We start from the raw sequence: 16,485 nt of genomic DNA, 5'->3' as shown, positions 1-16,485 counted from the left end.
GGTTGCCCAGGTGCAGAAATACTGAGATTTAGTTGCATTTTGCCGCCAAAACCTGCTTCATGTGTCTACACATGAATAGGCTGTTCGGAGTGTAGGGGCTGGCCGAGAATCAGCCGCTTGTGGCTGTAGCCTTATATTAAGTGGGTTCCAAACAACTTGCTATCATAGGACTGCAGCATACACAGACATAAAATGCTAAAAGCAGCATAAAGTGGGACACATTTATTGGAAAAAATTAAAACCCTTTGAATTAATTCTGTAAAAAAAACAAGTTAGGCAAGTTCAGGCTTTACCATAGTTTGATATAAATCGATTTAATTGCATTAACATTTAATTACAGGAAACAACCTATGTACATTGGTTATCAAAACAAGAAGAAAAAAAAAATAGATTAGTATGAAAAGTTTTTGAGCATTTTATGACCCTTGGCTGTAGGTTGTTCATAGTTGTTAGACACTTCAGTCTAAATAGAATTCTCAGAAATAACTACAGTTGTGCCTAACATTGTAACTGGATTGCTGCTATTCATGTCCCAGTATTAATACCGCAGTATATCAAATACAAGCTACAGCTCATAACTATAAATTATGTTGTAGAAAATGCAGTGAATGAATAGCTTTTACAAAAATACAGGAATAGGCATCTTCTGGTATTACAGTCATCATTCCACAAAAGTTTATTTTATAGAATCTCAAGAGACACCCTTACAAAGCCTCTCAGTAGATGGTATAACAGTATACCCTCTGCATATCGGAAATACTACAGACAATTGGAATTTAAAAATTCTTAAGTTGCACAGATTTTGAACAAGAACAAACAAAACAAAAAAAAGTATGAGGGATGTATACATAACTATGAGTGGTGACAATGTTCTGGGCATTTCTTCATAGTAAAAATCACAATGGCTCAGCCATATAGCTGCACAGACAGCTACAGTTACTCAGATAAATAAGATCCTATGTCTACTTCCATAAAGTGTGTATAATGCAAAAGGAATATGGGGGGGGGGGGCATACAGATTTCTACAAATTTTGATTTGTGGATGTCTTAACTCTGTCTTAAGCCTTATGGCTGCCTGCTAAAAACTATGTATACAAAGTCCTCTCCAATCAGTATGCTTTGTCCAGGACAGTTGCAGACCTCTCTATTATAAATAGCAAGTGTTGCCTTCAAATGCACACCAAGGCCTTTCCCCTCTGTCTCATATGGTTATAATGCATTTAATTATACCCTATAAGCTTTCCTTACTTTCAGCAGTGCAGAATGACACAAATGTAATAGGTCATAGTGATGAGAAACGGTTTTTCTAGGATGAGGACAAATCAATGGATTCTTTAATCAATATCAGTGTTAACAAAGAAAACACTGACATAGCATTAGGCAGCCTTGACTGGAGGTTCCTATATAAACACCACAATTCAGAAGTTTGTGGGAGGCTAGTACAATATAAAACACTGAGCCATGGAGAGATGCAAAAACACAACAATTTAGCACATGGGTCTTTACTGTGATTCATTTGTACATGAGTTCAGTGCACATACATTGCACGGCTGTATGTTAAACTGTGAGCACAGTCAACTGCCTGTTTAATGTGCATCACTTGTATGCATTTAACATATGTACCAGCACTGAAGTAGAATACTGACACCAAAGCAGCTCATAGCACAAACAGACCCTTTGACACTTGCTTGTATATACTTGTGATGTCTGATTTAACCAGCCACTAACATTGACATTAAAAATACCACCACTATTCAGCAGGTAAGAGAAAACTGGAATAAACAAAGAGGCTTAGGGAAAGGTGTCTTGCCCAGTTGAAGGATTACTCAATGAAAGTAAAAAATGACAGTCAAAAGGGTGCTAAAAAACGGATTTAGAGGTGTGTTAAAAACAGTTAAATTGATGAAATAGCACTAACAGCTAGCATTAAAATAAATAAATTAGCGAGACAACCCCAACAGACACAACGTATTTAACTGTAAGTCATAAACACAAAGGAAGAATGACACAATATCCCAATACTCTGTGTCCTTAATAAACGGAATACCCGCCTGAAACAGAAAACAGAGGCAGTTTGTACAGTATCAGTGTACTGTAGCATGCAACTAGCGACACATTCAAATATTTCTAAGGCAACTGTATGGCGTCCTAGACCCAACAAACATTAATTTGGCAAAAATAAGAAACACAGAACATATAAATATTTTACAAAGCCAATCTGTCCATTCAGATCGGTAGCTTAAATCAGCCTGCTTCCTCTCACAGTTTCCAATGGCCTGGCCCAATACAGGGATAAGGGAGTTTACTAAATGGCATTGTTACAAGCCTTCCAAGAGAGATTTTTTTGTTTAACCTCTTAAGTAGGAAGATCTGCAATGCACAGCAGAACAGATTTCTACAATGTATAAAATGTTAAAAGGCATTAAAACAAATCATTGCATTATTCATTTTTAATTGTAAGAGATAAACACTTCATTATTGTTCTGCTGAAAATAAGAGCTTAAACCTGTATGAACTATGGTTTCAACCAACTTCTTCTGGAAGTCACAATTTATAGAGAACTATACTACAAAATCCTTTTTAGTTTGATGATGCTCAATAGGGATGAAAGCAGAATGCCTTCCAGAAAAGGCAGCAATGATTTAAAAAAAAAAAAAAATCTCCTGAGGAAGTGCTTAGCTCAGCTTTTTCATCTCAGTATTGCAGGCAAAGATTTGTAAAATTGCACAGTTCCACGTCTTGTCTGGCAAAGAATACTGCTGGTGCCATTTCAAAGGCTCCGGAAGGTCAGTTGGCCTTTGTAGTTCAGTAAGAGGCCACAGAGCAAGTCACAGCAGCATTTATTCTCCAAGCAATGTTACGAAAGAAACAATCAAATGAAGAAGCCCAAGGCAAAAGTCTGCAACTATGCTTTGCACAGAAAGGTACATAATGCTTTGTTCATGCTTCTGGTGAAATCCAAATAGCTGGAGAAGGAAGGTAATTCCAGGCAGTTAATGTATTTGCGTGCTTTAGGCTGTGCCATTTGCTTAAACCGGATGGACGGTCGTGGATCGAAGCCTGCAGGCGGAACAGAGGGCAAACCTGTTGCAAAGTTCAGAATATCCTCCAAGGAGCATACAGTTGTCCCTTCTGCAAAAAAATGAAGTTTATGTTAAGATACTATCAACATAGAAAATGACACTCAAATACTGAGTGGTCCTTCAAAGAACTAACAACCATCACATGATATAAAACAGTGGCTTATAGGCAGGAATTATAGCTTAAATAAACAGTAACACCAAAAAATGAAAGTGTGTAAAAGTAACTAAAATATAATGTGCTGTTGCCCTGCACTGGTAAAAGTTGTGTGTTTACTTCAAAAAGTCTACTATAATTTATATAAATAAGCTGCTATGTAGCCATGGAGGCAGCCATTCAAAGGGGAAAAGGCACAGGCACATAGCAGATAACAGATAAAACACTATTGTATTCTACAGAACTTATCTGTTATCTGCTATGTAACCTGTGCCTTTTCTCCTTTTTTCCCAGCTTGAATGGCTGCCCCTGTGGCTACACAGCAGCTTATTATATAAATTATAGTAGTGTTACTGTAGCAAACACAACAGTTTTACCAGTGCAGGGCAACAGTATATTATATTTTTATTACTTTAAAGCTCTTTCATTTTTTGGTGTTACTGTTCCTTTAAATGTGTTAACTAAGCAAAGAAACCCTTTTCATATAGGGTCCACAGTTCTTTCAAAATGATTAGAGATCAATTTGGATTATTTAAAAATATTTCACAGCTAAAACACTAATGGAGAAAAGCCTTGTAGTTATATAGAAAGAACACTGGCTGCCACAAATTATTACATGGGATACATCACAGCTGGATTCCCTTGGAGGGGATATTTTAAATTCTGTTAAGACATCTATCCAAAAAAAAGTTGATCTTTAAAAGAGTAAATCTTTATCCATCTGAATGAAATTAACACAAAGAAAATCTGATAAGTATATTTAAATATCTGGTACATAAATTAATTAATTATTTGGGATAACCAGCTCTCCAAAATAAAAACAAACAAAAAAAAAAAACTCTAACCTTCTGTGTCTTCCAGATAATCTACCCAGAAGCCGAGAGCATCACTCTGCTGCTTTACACCGAGGTCTGTATGTGTCACAGTGAACAGGTCGGTCATGGATTTAGCAGTTAGTTTCTCTGGTCCCAAGACCAGGACACTCCAAAATATGGCCGGGTGAGCCTGGATCTTTTCTAGTACCCCCAGAGTCATTAAACCTTGTTTAAAGCTGAAAGAAAAATGAAATGGACAGCTGAGCAAATGTAAATATATATATATTATTATTATATAATATATACACTTTGAATTTTATACTGACATATAACCTTATGAAATATTAAATATTTTACTGTGTAGCAAGCAAGTAACTTACAATAGAGCACTTCTACATCATCAGAAATACACACATTTAGTACGGGACATTTGACGGCTACAAAATCTATTGCTCTCCAATCTGAGAACAGTTGGAAAGGTTAACTTGGACATCCCTTATCTATTAAATACACAGATTATTTGAGGAGCAGGACTGTGAAGACTGGCTTGCCATTTTGCTCTATAGCTTTACCTTTCTAGGGGCTGTTGTACCCTACGGATGACATGATGGGCCAATAATTCCTTGATTATCAGAACCTTATCGCTGACTGTTTGCACCAGGCGCAGGCTACCAGTCTTCTGCAAGTAGTCAAAGTAATGGATAATTGCAGATTTCAGTGTTCCAATTCTCTGGCAAGACTGGATCTGTAGTATGGAGAAAAAAATTAAAAAATGCAATATATACATTGCTATCTTGATCATGAAGCAAAAAGTAAATATTAACAAACAAGAGTTTCAAAGTTCAATGCATAATATACATACTATCAATTAACATTACACCACTAAGCATATAGAGAAAAATCAGACATGTGTGGATTTAGAAAACCCTGTTTCAGAACCAAGACCTTTGTCAACCTGAACCTTAAAAGACTCTAAACAGCCCCCCAAATTGACATACCTCTCTCCCTACATTTAGTCTGATATATTTTCTAACAGTTAGCTGAAAACTGTAGCAGTTTAGTAACTTCTAGTGTCTAATGTAAAGCTTCACCCTCTTTAATATACCATGGCGGAAGAATACACAGCAGATGACTCTGACATGCTGCCTATTCAAACAAGAAGGGAAGCACAGTAAAGGGGGTGGGCGTTCTTGCTAGATAAAGAAGTTACTCATCTGACCTACTGTTTTCAGCTTCTGTGTTAGTAAAGACATCAGACTAAATGTAAGAAGAGATGTTGTTTTGGGGGGCGTTTATAGTCTTTAGAGGCTTTTAAAATAAATGGCTTATTTGCCCTTTAACGAGAATGAAATATAAAATTCCCTTTCACTAAATTACTTGTAAACAGTTGGTCTTTTGTCATTTGTATTAAGCTGTAATTAATCATCTGAAAATAGTTTGACACTGCTTAAATAGCATTAATTTAAAACTGCAAGCTAAAGTAAGAGAACAAGGTGCACCACAGTAGCCAACTCTTTCCCCAGTGACTGGACGCTTTAGTACAGGGAACAGTTGGAAACGTAATATTCTAAACTGTTAGACTTACATTTTTGATATAACCCTATACCAGTGAGAAATGCAGAACTGATGGGCAAAGATTATTAAACAAGCTGTGACTGGATTTCAGTTTCTTTACCGTAAGAATTGCTTGAGCAACATTGGGATCTGCCACATCTTCTACAGCAGGCAGTACATGCTGAGGGTCATAGATGAGGCAACGAAAGAGAGTCTGAGAGAAGAAACCAGGAGCAGGCCCTCCGTGGACCAAAGCCAATGCCACCATTCTTCCAGCTTCAAAATATAGGTTGTCCTCCAGTGCTGTCAGGGAGAGAGCAAAGGTTCTAATATCAGCCTGGTAACAGAATACTGAAAGCAGGAGGCTTAATGTTTGGACGAATGACTAAGGCCTATCACATGTAGAAATAGTCGAATTAGGAGAACTAAACCTAAATTATTGCTGAATAACAAAAAGCAAGAATCTAAAGGAATGCCTTCTCAAATAAACAATCAATAGCTTTTGTTACACACAGAGGCTCTGGCTTCTACATAGCTGCTTTTTCACCCCAAATCTTAACAGCTGAGGAAAACTAGGTGGCATGACAATGTCATAAGCTGCCTGCATATTGTACCTTGGCTAAATCACTGTCCTCTGTACCAAACTTATTTCTTTACAAAACCCTCCTGTAAGCCTAACTCGACCCTCATTCTATTTGGTGTTGGCCTGAGAAAATATACTTTCACTTTCTTCCAGTAATATGCTCCCCAACTGTCAAACTTTAGAGTATATATATATATATATATATATATATATAAAAGCATCCTTGATAAAGGTCCTAATGAGGACCGAAACGTTGGTTTTTAAACAATGAGTTTTCAATAAAAAAAAAAAATAAATTTTTTTTGAATTTTAAGGGTGTGCTGGCCATGGATTATTTCATGCTAAATACTCAGATTTTGGCTGTGCACCCCACAGAATACTAAAGCCTTGGAGTGCAGACACCATCAGGACTGATATAGATATAACATATATATATCACAATGTTCTCACCTTCGAGATTCAAAGCTATATTCTTGTGCTCAGAGCCCTCTAGTAGGGGAGAATTCCGAACTGTATTCAGAAGCAAACCAAAATACTCCGATAGGGACCCATTTGGCTGCTTGCACTCCATTCGAAACTTGTGCTTTGTAAACTTCACCCGCAGTGTGCTCGAAGGGCAAAAATTGCTGTTGCGAAAACATTCAAGTGAGCTTTGCCAAAGACATTCTTTTTGAATCAGCATCGTACAGACAGAATCAGTGTTTATCTGAAGCCTGAGATTATGCAGTATGTCCGAAATTGTCCTTTCTTGGGTACTTATATGCCTGAAAGAAACATCACAATATTTGGGTGTTGTCAGTATATAGTCATGAGGGCAGAATACATTCATGGTCAATGGGGAATAGCAGGGTATTTATGAGCAAGCCGGACACAAGTCAGAAGCCAGATTTCAAGGCAACCCCCACCACAGGAGCAGGTAGGGTGGAAGCATTCACATACAAAGTTTAGATGGTGGTAGTGATAGTGGTACAGATTAAGCCTACTAAAGCTATGCACTTTAAATGAGAACTATACCCCCCGGGCTATAAAAGCCCCACTAACTAGCACTGCTTCACCTCTACCTTATCGCATAGTTTCTAACTTTAAAACCTGTCCCTATCGCTAACGCCAACCTAAAAGAGCAGAGTAGTGCAGTTTCGTACTTGGCCGACCTCTTCCCTTCAAGTGAACATTCTTTGGGTCTCACCGCCGACACGGACCCTGCTTGTGCATGCGCAGTTTGAGCAGATTTCCTGCTACCACCAACTGCGCATGCTCAAGCAGGGTTCATATAGGCGGAGAGAAAGGTTAAAACTAAGTAAATTTTACCAAAAGCGTCTATGTAAATACAGCTATAAGCACTCACTTTAATGCTGCTCGGATTTCTCTATCAAAAGAAATATGGCATTTCTTTCCCTCTATCCTGTACGCATTTTCTTCAACATCAGCTTACTCCTCTCCCCCTCACTTTTCCCTCTCTGCTGTAATCTGAGCCCAGAGATGTAGGCAGGAAGTAAAGTCAGACCAAGCTAAAATGGCAGCTGCAATCTTAAACACAGAGAGCTTCTAGGCCTGTTTACTCAAGTATGGTAAAGTATTTTACAGAATATAGTGTTCATGCTTGCACTAGCTGCATCAGCAGCTTTCCTTATCCTTTAAGCGACACAAAATCTCTAGGCTGGTACAGTATATACAACCTTATTGCTTTTTTTGTTTTTATTTTTCATTGAGCAACAGAACAGTCCCTGCAATAATGTGCCAGAGCCCCCAAACAGGAAATCTAGGGTATCACATTATGTTTAAGTCATGGGAAAATATGCAATTTTAAACCTTAGTATTTAATCACTACAGTTTGAAATGCTGCCTTACCTGAGGAGTACCTTGCCCTTAGGTGTTGTGGACAGCCGTGGGCATTTAGGAGATGACTCCATTCCAAAACCCAAACATCCAAGTTGATCAGATTGAGCCAACGATGCAGGACGAGATCGTTTCCCTATGTGGATCAAAAGACAATGTTTAGCAGGTAAATAAATGTATCTATTTTTAATCTGTGGTTCTACAGCCTCTCAGAATTACCTTGGCAGCTGTTCTATTCTATATCAGGGTGCATGATTCATCATCTATAAAAGGCCAGGGCAGACAAGCATTTTCAAAGAAGGCATGAGATAATAAAAAAATAAAATAAAATGGCTAAATGTAAGCTGGGCCAACAGTAAGGTCAAAGTGAAGGTTCAATGACTGCAATAAAGTCACACCTCCTATTAGTCCTTGTTTTTATTGTGGTGTGTTTGTGAAAAAGCCAAATTTAGTCTGTTAAAGAAAAGCCTCAGCCTATTGTGTTGAGTGGTTCTATAAGATATTACATATACTTCTGACAGGACAGAGTTTTGGTATATCAAGGGAAGTATGGCAGCCAAGTCAACATGCGATTGGTTTTGCTGTTCCACTGGCAGATGTCATCCTATACAACAAGCTGTAGTTAGCTGGCTGCTTTTGTGCCTTCAAAATGCACATCAGTTGATCTATAAAATGATGGCTCGTAAGTTTTCCTGTTTAAAAAGAACTAAACAGCAGCCCACTAGACCTTGTTATGAGCCAATGCTAGAGAAAGTAGATACGCAGTTACCTGGTGTGCTTACAACGCTGCAGCAGTCTGGACACTCCCAGCTCTGGTCGAGTTCTCCAATAGAGGAACAAGCCCTGTGTGTGCCACTGGATCCACAACACTGGCAGCGAACAATCTCCCACTTACTGCGGATAAAAACATTTAGCAGTTTAGTTAACATCTACAAAATGTCATAGATAATTATGTAATTATTGGAACCATTTATTAACCATCATTTCTTATTATCTTTAATTATCATCTTATTATTATCAAACACTTGTAGTCCGCATTTTTCTTTTTTTATTAAAAGAAAAAAATTGTAAATAAAATTGAATTTTTTTATTCAACTTTCAAATGGTTCAGGGTCCAGTTTACCCTAGCAACTAAGCAGTGGTGTAAACAAAAAAAAAAAGGAGAGGGTTTGAATAAAAGATATGTTACAACAATAAAACTGTAGCCTCACAGAGCAAAAGTTTTTCAGCTGCTGGGGTCCGTGACCCCCATCAAAATGGTGGAAGGAAAGCCCCTGTCCTGGTACTACACCATCCTATGGCAGGCCAACCCAGACCCACTGACGAAGGTACGTGAGAAATGGATGCGAGACATACCTAGCTTAACTGAAGAAACTTGGGTAGATGCTCTAAGGCAAATTCCAGACCTGACAATATCACTAGCGGACAGGTATATACAAATGAAGTTTCTAAACCGGGTATACCTCACGCCATACAGGCTGTCCAAGATGTTTCCCCAGACACCTGTATAAAATGTGACCGAGAAACTGGCTCATACATACACGTGTTCTGGAATTGTCCAGCCGTGCAGGTCTTCTGGAAGGAAATTGTCAACTATATCTCAGATGCCCTAAGCTTTCCCCGGATATTGTCACCAATTGTTTGCCTACTGGGAGTGGCAGAGGACCTGGGGCTTTCACATCATTCTAGACTCTGCTATCTCCAGCTCCTCTACTATGCCAAAAAGGCCATTCTACTGCAATGGAAATGCTTAGCCCCCCCAACCCTCCCATTCTGGAGAACTCTAGTCAACAACACTCTAACTAACCAGAAACTGACCTACCTTGCACGGGGTTGTCCTAAAAAATTTGATGCAATATGGGGCCCCTGGATTGCCTTCCACGAAACCCCAGGAAACACCGCGGATAATATACCATAACAACGGAAATAAACTGGTCCCCATCTCCCCAGCTCTACAGTCTGCCTCTTCTCCCCTTCCTCCCCCCCCCTCCTCCCTTACTTCTCTACTCTCTCTCTCTCCCTTTTTGCTGTTTTACTTTTATGTTAATCTGAAAAATGCATAAATAAAAACTTAAAAAAAAAAAAAAAAAATGGTGGAAGGAGAAAAAAGAGGAAGCTAAATAATTTGACAACTATTAAAAAAAAAAAAAAAATGGTGAACCAACTCTTTAAGACATTCCAACTATCAGCATTATCATCACGCATTACCTACTTTTTCTAAGTAGGTAAGCAGGCTTGGTTGAGGAGAAAGACCAGACAACCTGTTCTTTAAATTTTAAGGGAAGCATTGGATACACTGTATGTGTTGATGTATGTTATGTAAAATAAAAGGAATTAAAACTGAGTATTGTGCCTAATCATATCCAATGTTACTCACTTTTCTGGCTCGTTATACTCCCGGCCACCCCGACACACACATTTCTTGGCATCGCAGCGCTGGTATCGTACCAAGAGTTCCTGAAACGCATTCTCTTCAAGTTCCCATGATGCATCCCTGTGAAAATTAGATACTTAAAATACAATCTGACTTTTTTACATGGCCTTGGTGCCAAACGTTAAATGAAGTCAAATATGAAGTCTGTGTATTTGTAAAACTGGGTCTTTGTCATAATTTTATTTCTATCTATCACATCAGCAAGTTACATAGCACTTTACATTAATGACAAGGGTCTTACAATAATTTAACAAACAAGGGTTCATAGTAGAAATAATAGGATCAGAGAACCTTATTCACAAGAAATTCTGTACAGTTTAAAATAAGTACTTGTATTAAAATGAATGTATAGTTAATCTGTGAATGAAGTCTACAGCTCGTAGACGTGTATCATTTTCCCTTTTTGGATAATCTACAAAACACCCATGAATCTTACTGACTAGATCTGCCACTTTAAAGAGATGCAGGCAAACAGACTGCAGTAAAAACACAACATGTAGACCCAACTCACTCTGCTTGTTTAAAAGAATAGCAATCTTTTTTTTCTCTATAAAGTAGTATAGCTAAAAAGGTATGTTATTCTGGGGGCTCTATTTATTTTAGCAGGCTTTTATGATACATGGGTTACTTATCCTTTAATTAGCTGACAGGAAGGGGGCAAGTTATCAATAAAAGTTAAGCAAATAGATTATTGGAAAATAAACCTTTGAAAACAGTTAATGATCAGAACCAATTACCTCTCTGGAATATGGATCCCCATACGCAGCATCTCATTTTGAAATATATCTTTATTGTTGCAAACAGTACAGCGAAAAAAAAACAAGCCAGCACTCAGCGCTTGATGCTAAAAGTGAACAAAAGACAATACATTAGTAGACAAGCATGTTTTTTTTAATTGAACAAAAATGTTTAGACTTGCAGCCACTTGCAATTTATGGCCTGACATGCTCAGGAGTGATTAGTTAGTGGTTACAAATCAGTATGATGCATGCCAGAAGAAAGGAAAGTGGGCAGTAACTTAACCGAAGCCATTCTTTAGGGAATGACATATCAATAATTATTTACAAATGTGTTAGCATCCCTTTAATACTAGTTCTGAGCAGAGGTTTTGCAAATCTTTGGAGTTAATGTTATAGGTGCAGCCAGCATGTGTACAACTTTTTTTTCTGGCAGCTTTATCTGCTCTTTTCTGCAATAGATGGATTCAACAAATTCATAATGCAAAACAGTGGCACTGGACCAATCTTAAACCTTAAATCAATTATGTCAGATATAGCACATTTACGGCAGAATCTGTGTTTTACTATATCCCTAACTTTGTAATAAACCAGTTGGTGCACTCCCAGCATACTCTAATAAAAAAATGGCCCAGTTACATCAGAAAATTAAAATGTCCAAAAATAATTTACATATGTTTACATGATACGAACATTGTAAAGTTGTCACTTGTTTATTGTGAGAATTTATATTCAAATGAATAGTTACCTGCAGGCAGTTCCTGTGAAACCAGGATGTTTTACAGCAGGGGCTACGCAGAATGTGGTAGGAGGAGACATGGTTTACATTTTCAAGGCATATCGTACAAGTGGAAGAACAGTCTGTTTGTGATGAGACAATCTTCTGGACAGGCCGATGTTCCCAGCAGTATGACCTATACAGAATCAGAGTCAGTTGCTTTGTGGCAGGTTATATTACTTTTATTGCTTTTGCAATGTATAACTAGCAAAATGAAGAAAAGGCCTCTACAGCACACAGTGAATCCCTGCTGCAGTCTTTACCTGAAGCTGTCGGTGAACTGGAAAATACACTCTTTCTTTACACCACAATGGTAGTGATAACTACGTCTACACTTTGGGAACACACAGCCAATGGAAGCTCCTCGATTCTTACAAAGAGCACACCTCTGGTAAAAAAAAAAAAAAAGAAAACAAAATTGTATGATTATTCTAGGATCATAAACCAACGACCTGAAATTTATTAAGGGGTTGCCTGCAAAATCTTAAAAGGAACAAGGCAAGAATAAGCAACCTCTGGCAGGCGCGTCTTTGCAAAGCTACATCTTACTTCTTGCAAAGCTACATCTCACTCAAAAGTCCATTTGGGTTTATTAGTTTGGATAAAAAGTACTGGCAAGACTACATGTTTCAGGGAAATAGAAAATCAAAAGCAAATAACTAGAACTCCTACTATTGTAGAATTAGGTTTTGAAGAGGCAGAAAGATTTTATAATATAATATGGTCTGGACTCTTACCAACTTGTTTGCTCTGTTAACCTCTTTCTTAATGTCACACACAAGGAACCCATAAATTCCTTCATTCTCCTTTCCTCTTTGCCAGATACCACTGGACAGCAGCTGAAAAAAAAGCACATTACATGATGTATTTTCATATTTCGTAATCAAGGCACAGGTAAAGCATACATATTAGCAGTTGAAAAAAAAAAAAATAAGAAAACTGTATTAACTTATCTGCACCTTGCACTAGTGTCATCATTATAAATATAAAACATGTAAGAGCTAAACAGGGGCAAAAGGTATTATTTGTAAAACTATTTACACACCACAATGCATAGTGATAAAATAAACATGCTAAGCAAAAGAACAGAGGGCAGTGAAGAGGAAGGGGTAAAAAGACTAGGATAACTGTTAGCCAGCCTTATATGAAATGAGTTAATGTAGTTAAGTGCATTATATTTAACAGCATTGTGGGCAGAAACATTTAAGTAATGAGATTTTAGGTGAAAATAACTTGACACAAAACGGATTGCTCTAGTAAAAAAAAAAAAGAGCATTTAGGTCCTATTCTATAAAACAGGCCTTGTAGAAATATAATAGTTTTCCTTTTGGGCAATTATGTTGTAATATTCTGTATGTCAGGCAAGGTTTTATTACAACTTACCAAACAGTAGTAGTGCAAGGTCAAGTCATGTTCAGGGTAGGTCTTTTTCTCCCCAAATTTTTCAGCACAGTCATCTGAAAGGCCACAAAACACGCAGGCTAAAAAGAAGAAATAACAAAATTAAGTTATTCTGAGATTTCGAAGTAACACTATTGCTCTGCTTTAGGCATACAGAATGGAGATTTACATGTGCTATGTCTATTGTGCCTCTGGAGCATGAGAATATGAGCATCATACTTACGCAGGTTCTTTGAGGACTTCCGTCTGATCCGACTCATTCTTGCAGCTCAGGTTAAAAGTACCTGATGGGGAAAAAAAAATAAATATGGCATTGCAAGAGAATTTAAGCATATGTCACATCAGGTCCTTGTTTGCCAATGTTGATATACCACTGTAAAGAGCGGCTTAATTTTCTGGTGCTATATAAGTGGATTCTGACCATTTAAGCATCAATAAGATGTCTATGACTACACATTTAGCCTACATTTTACAAGCAGACTATAACAAGTCAAGTTGATGAAAAAGCACCACTGCATTGTAAGGTTGACATATACTGCTAACAATTGGGGTTACTGTTTGTCATATACCCCTAGGAGATGAACTTTATGTTAATGTATACACCTGTTCAGTTGGTCAGCAGTATCTCACAAAACAGATAGGCCCTGGTCACATCATAGAATCATGTACCTAGTGCTGCTTCCTGACCTCAGCTTTTAGCTGCATGTTGTGCTGGCTCCCCTGCCTGTGCTTTGTCAACATTACTTAGTGGAGCACAGCAGAAAAAAGCAAAATGAGCAATAAAGGAAAGCAGAGATAAGTCAACACTGGCCACATCAGGCACTAAATTGGAAAGAAAAACAGATCTATGTGGGCACTGCAGAAAAGTAGTAATGAATGGAAAGAACAGCAGTAGAACAGTGGATAATGGGAAGTGGTACAATAGAGAAAAAGTGACATTTTGAAAATAATCTTACTCCAGCCCCAGTCCAGCATACCCTTTTCACTCCGACTCCCTAAATATGCAGTTCCCCAAGCAATAGAGGTCTGTCAATAGAGACACAGTCTTTGGATATTAGCGTTTACATTTGCATTTCAGTCTGCACCTCCCCTGAACCCAGCTTACTTGCTGTCTTTTAAGAAAGCAAAGTGGCAGCTCCATGCATTGTTACAACATGTGCATAGAATGAATGATATTTTTGTCTGGAGCTCACCAGGTTGGAATTTAAATGTAAATCTGATTGCTAGGCTCACTGGCTTTGGAAACCTTCCATGTATTTATTATGCCACTTTTTTAATAATGTTTGGAGTCTGGAAAAAAAAAAAAAAGCAAAGAGCAGCTTCACTGAGAGGAACTGTATGGAAGTGCTGCTTTCAGTACTTCTTTTTCCAAAGTGTTAATTTAAAGGTTATTATTTCTTGGCACACTAAAACACCCTAAGGAGCACACAGTGGCTCATTTCAAGTTGGGAAAGTCTGCCCTCGTGCAGTAACTCGCTGCAACCAAATTTTAGCTTTGTGCTTCTTGCAGGTTCCTGATATTAATATGAGCCCTGTGGGCCATTTTGTTGGCTGCCTTGTTTCACAATCTGGAGAAGTGCCTGAAACCGCACCTACTAGTTCTCACTTCATTGGTAACTGCTTGACACCATTAACACAGGCAGTTCTCATCCCAAACATGGGGTGGATTCATGGATTCCATGCATATCTATACACTTGATTATATTCTTCCCGTGTTGTCATAATGTGCCTGCATTGTGTTGCAGGAGACTGATACAAACAAAAGCTGCATACATATCCAAATGTTAGCAAATACAATTAGCACACAGATGTCTGGCCTAGATGCAAATGGTTCTCAGTGAGTTTCTACCAAACATTCTATTACATTTATTCTTATACTGCACTGCTACATTAACAGAATACAGTTAATTAAACTATCATTTACCATAAGCTATGCCTCGATCCCATTTACAAACACCTTCAAAACATTTGGGAATATGGAGGCACAGTAAGTCTTGCCTGACATCTTGGGTAAAGAGCACTCTTACACTATATTAGTGTATAAAACAATATTCTATAATGTAGCATGATGGGGCTTTGCCTCTGCCACTCTCAGGTGCCCACTGACTGTACTTGGCTGGGCATAGTTGTGCTGTTCAGTACTAACAAGCCAAGGGCAATACCATGACAGGATGGGGGGGGGGGGGGGGCAGAGGGCACCATATGTTCTAATTGGAAAGTCCTGTGGAATTTAGACATAATGAACTAACCCTTAAAAAATGCCCAGAGGGGCACTAGTAATGTTTAATAAGGTTTTATTCCCATTTAGCTGTCTCCAAGCTCACACACTCTCAGAGGCAGGCTGGTTTCCCACTTATAACAAACAAGGCTCGAATGGGACAGGCATAAAGTTTACAACTCAATGTAAACACACACGTTACTATGGGAGCATCAGCATATACTTGGTGTGTTTGTGTTTCTGACGGAGCCATGTCCGTAGAACGGATTTATAAATACATAAAGTGCCACATAAACCCGAGAGGACACATAGAAGGCCGATTGCGCGCTAAGTGGCAGCCAGCACGTCCCAATACAAAGATCCAGCCACATACCCAGTACAGTACCTGAATGCGCCACACTGCGCTGCCTTCCAATTCCAAAGATTGCGGTGTTCGGTTCCGTTCCTGTTCCTATACCTTCAACTTACACTTCCCACGATCGATGTTTTAAAACTGCCCACAAATTCAAACCCTAACATCCGGCACCATCTAGGAACCCTCTCAACAACACGGAATTACCATTGGAGGAGGCACCTGTACGTCATCAGAAGGCGGGATTCCCTTTGCGCTCAAGCCTCGCTTTCAATGCCTTTTTTTGTGTACATGACTTCCGGTGCCATTTGGAACGCAAACACGACTCATTTGAGAGACCATTACGATTAGGTTTGTTGTTAGGCGTCTTTGCGTCGCTGCAGTTGATGATATCAGCATTCCATAACGTTGTTTTTTTACATTAGTTTAGGAATGTAGGACTAAAATTGGATTGTGGGTGGTGGCATAATGCTTCTTCTTCCGTTGTGACTAGAGGCTTCTAATTCGTATAGACATTTGTAAGTGGTAGTTATAATGCCC

General features: G+C 38.4%; 1 protein-coding gene across 1 annotated transcript; it reads right to left on the bottom strand.

Moving 5' to 3' along the window:
• Window positions 1-281: 281 nt before the first annotated feature.
• Window positions 282-16,166, bottom strand: g2e3 (G2/M-phase specific E3 ubiquitin protein ligase). Its single transcript, XM_002932832.5, has 15 exons — window positions 15,979-16,166; window positions 13,599-13,659; window positions 13,358-13,455; window positions 12,712-12,813; window positions 12,238-12,362; window positions 11,945-12,110; window positions 11,197-11,303; window positions 10,403-10,519; window positions 8,795-8,919; window positions 8,038-8,161; window positions 6,640-6,953; window positions 5,728-5,909; window positions 4,625-4,797; window positions 4,083-4,288; window positions 282-3,132 (listed from the first exon to the last, which is right to left on the bottom strand). Exons 2-15 carry the CDS (start codon window positions 13,633-13,635, stop codon window positions 2,906-2,908), a joined length of 2,103 nt encoding a protein of 700 aa, XP_002932878.1. The 5' UTR covers window positions 13,636-13,659; window positions 15,979-16,166; the 3' UTR covers window positions 282-2,905.
• Window positions 16,167-16,485: the final 319 nt, after the last annotated feature.

The sequence above is a fragment of the Xenopus tropicalis genome, chromosome 8 (assembly GCF_000004195.4).
Source record: "Xenopus tropicalis strain Nigerian chromosome 8, UCB_Xtro_10.0, whole genome shotgun sequence".
Lineage (NCBI taxonomy): Eukaryota > Metazoa > Chordata > Amphibia > Anura > Pipidae > Xenopus > Xenopus tropicalis.
This window is presented reverse-complemented; position numbering and strand designations above follow the sequence as displayed.

Bases quoted from the DNA above. Each gene is read 5' to 3' on its own strand.
- g2e3 (XM_002932832.5), bottom strand. From the start codon at position 13,635: ATGAGTCGGATCAGACGGAAGTCCTCAAAGAACCTGC. The intron at 12,814-13,357 runs GTAAGTTGTAAT...CTTTTTTTTCAG, and splicing joins CCTTGCACTACTACTGTTTG to CTGCTGTCCAGTGGTATCTG. The intron at 12,111-12,237 runs GTAAAGACTGCA...GATTCTGTATAG, and splicing joins CAGTTCACCGACAGCTTCAG to GTCATACTGCTGGGAACATC.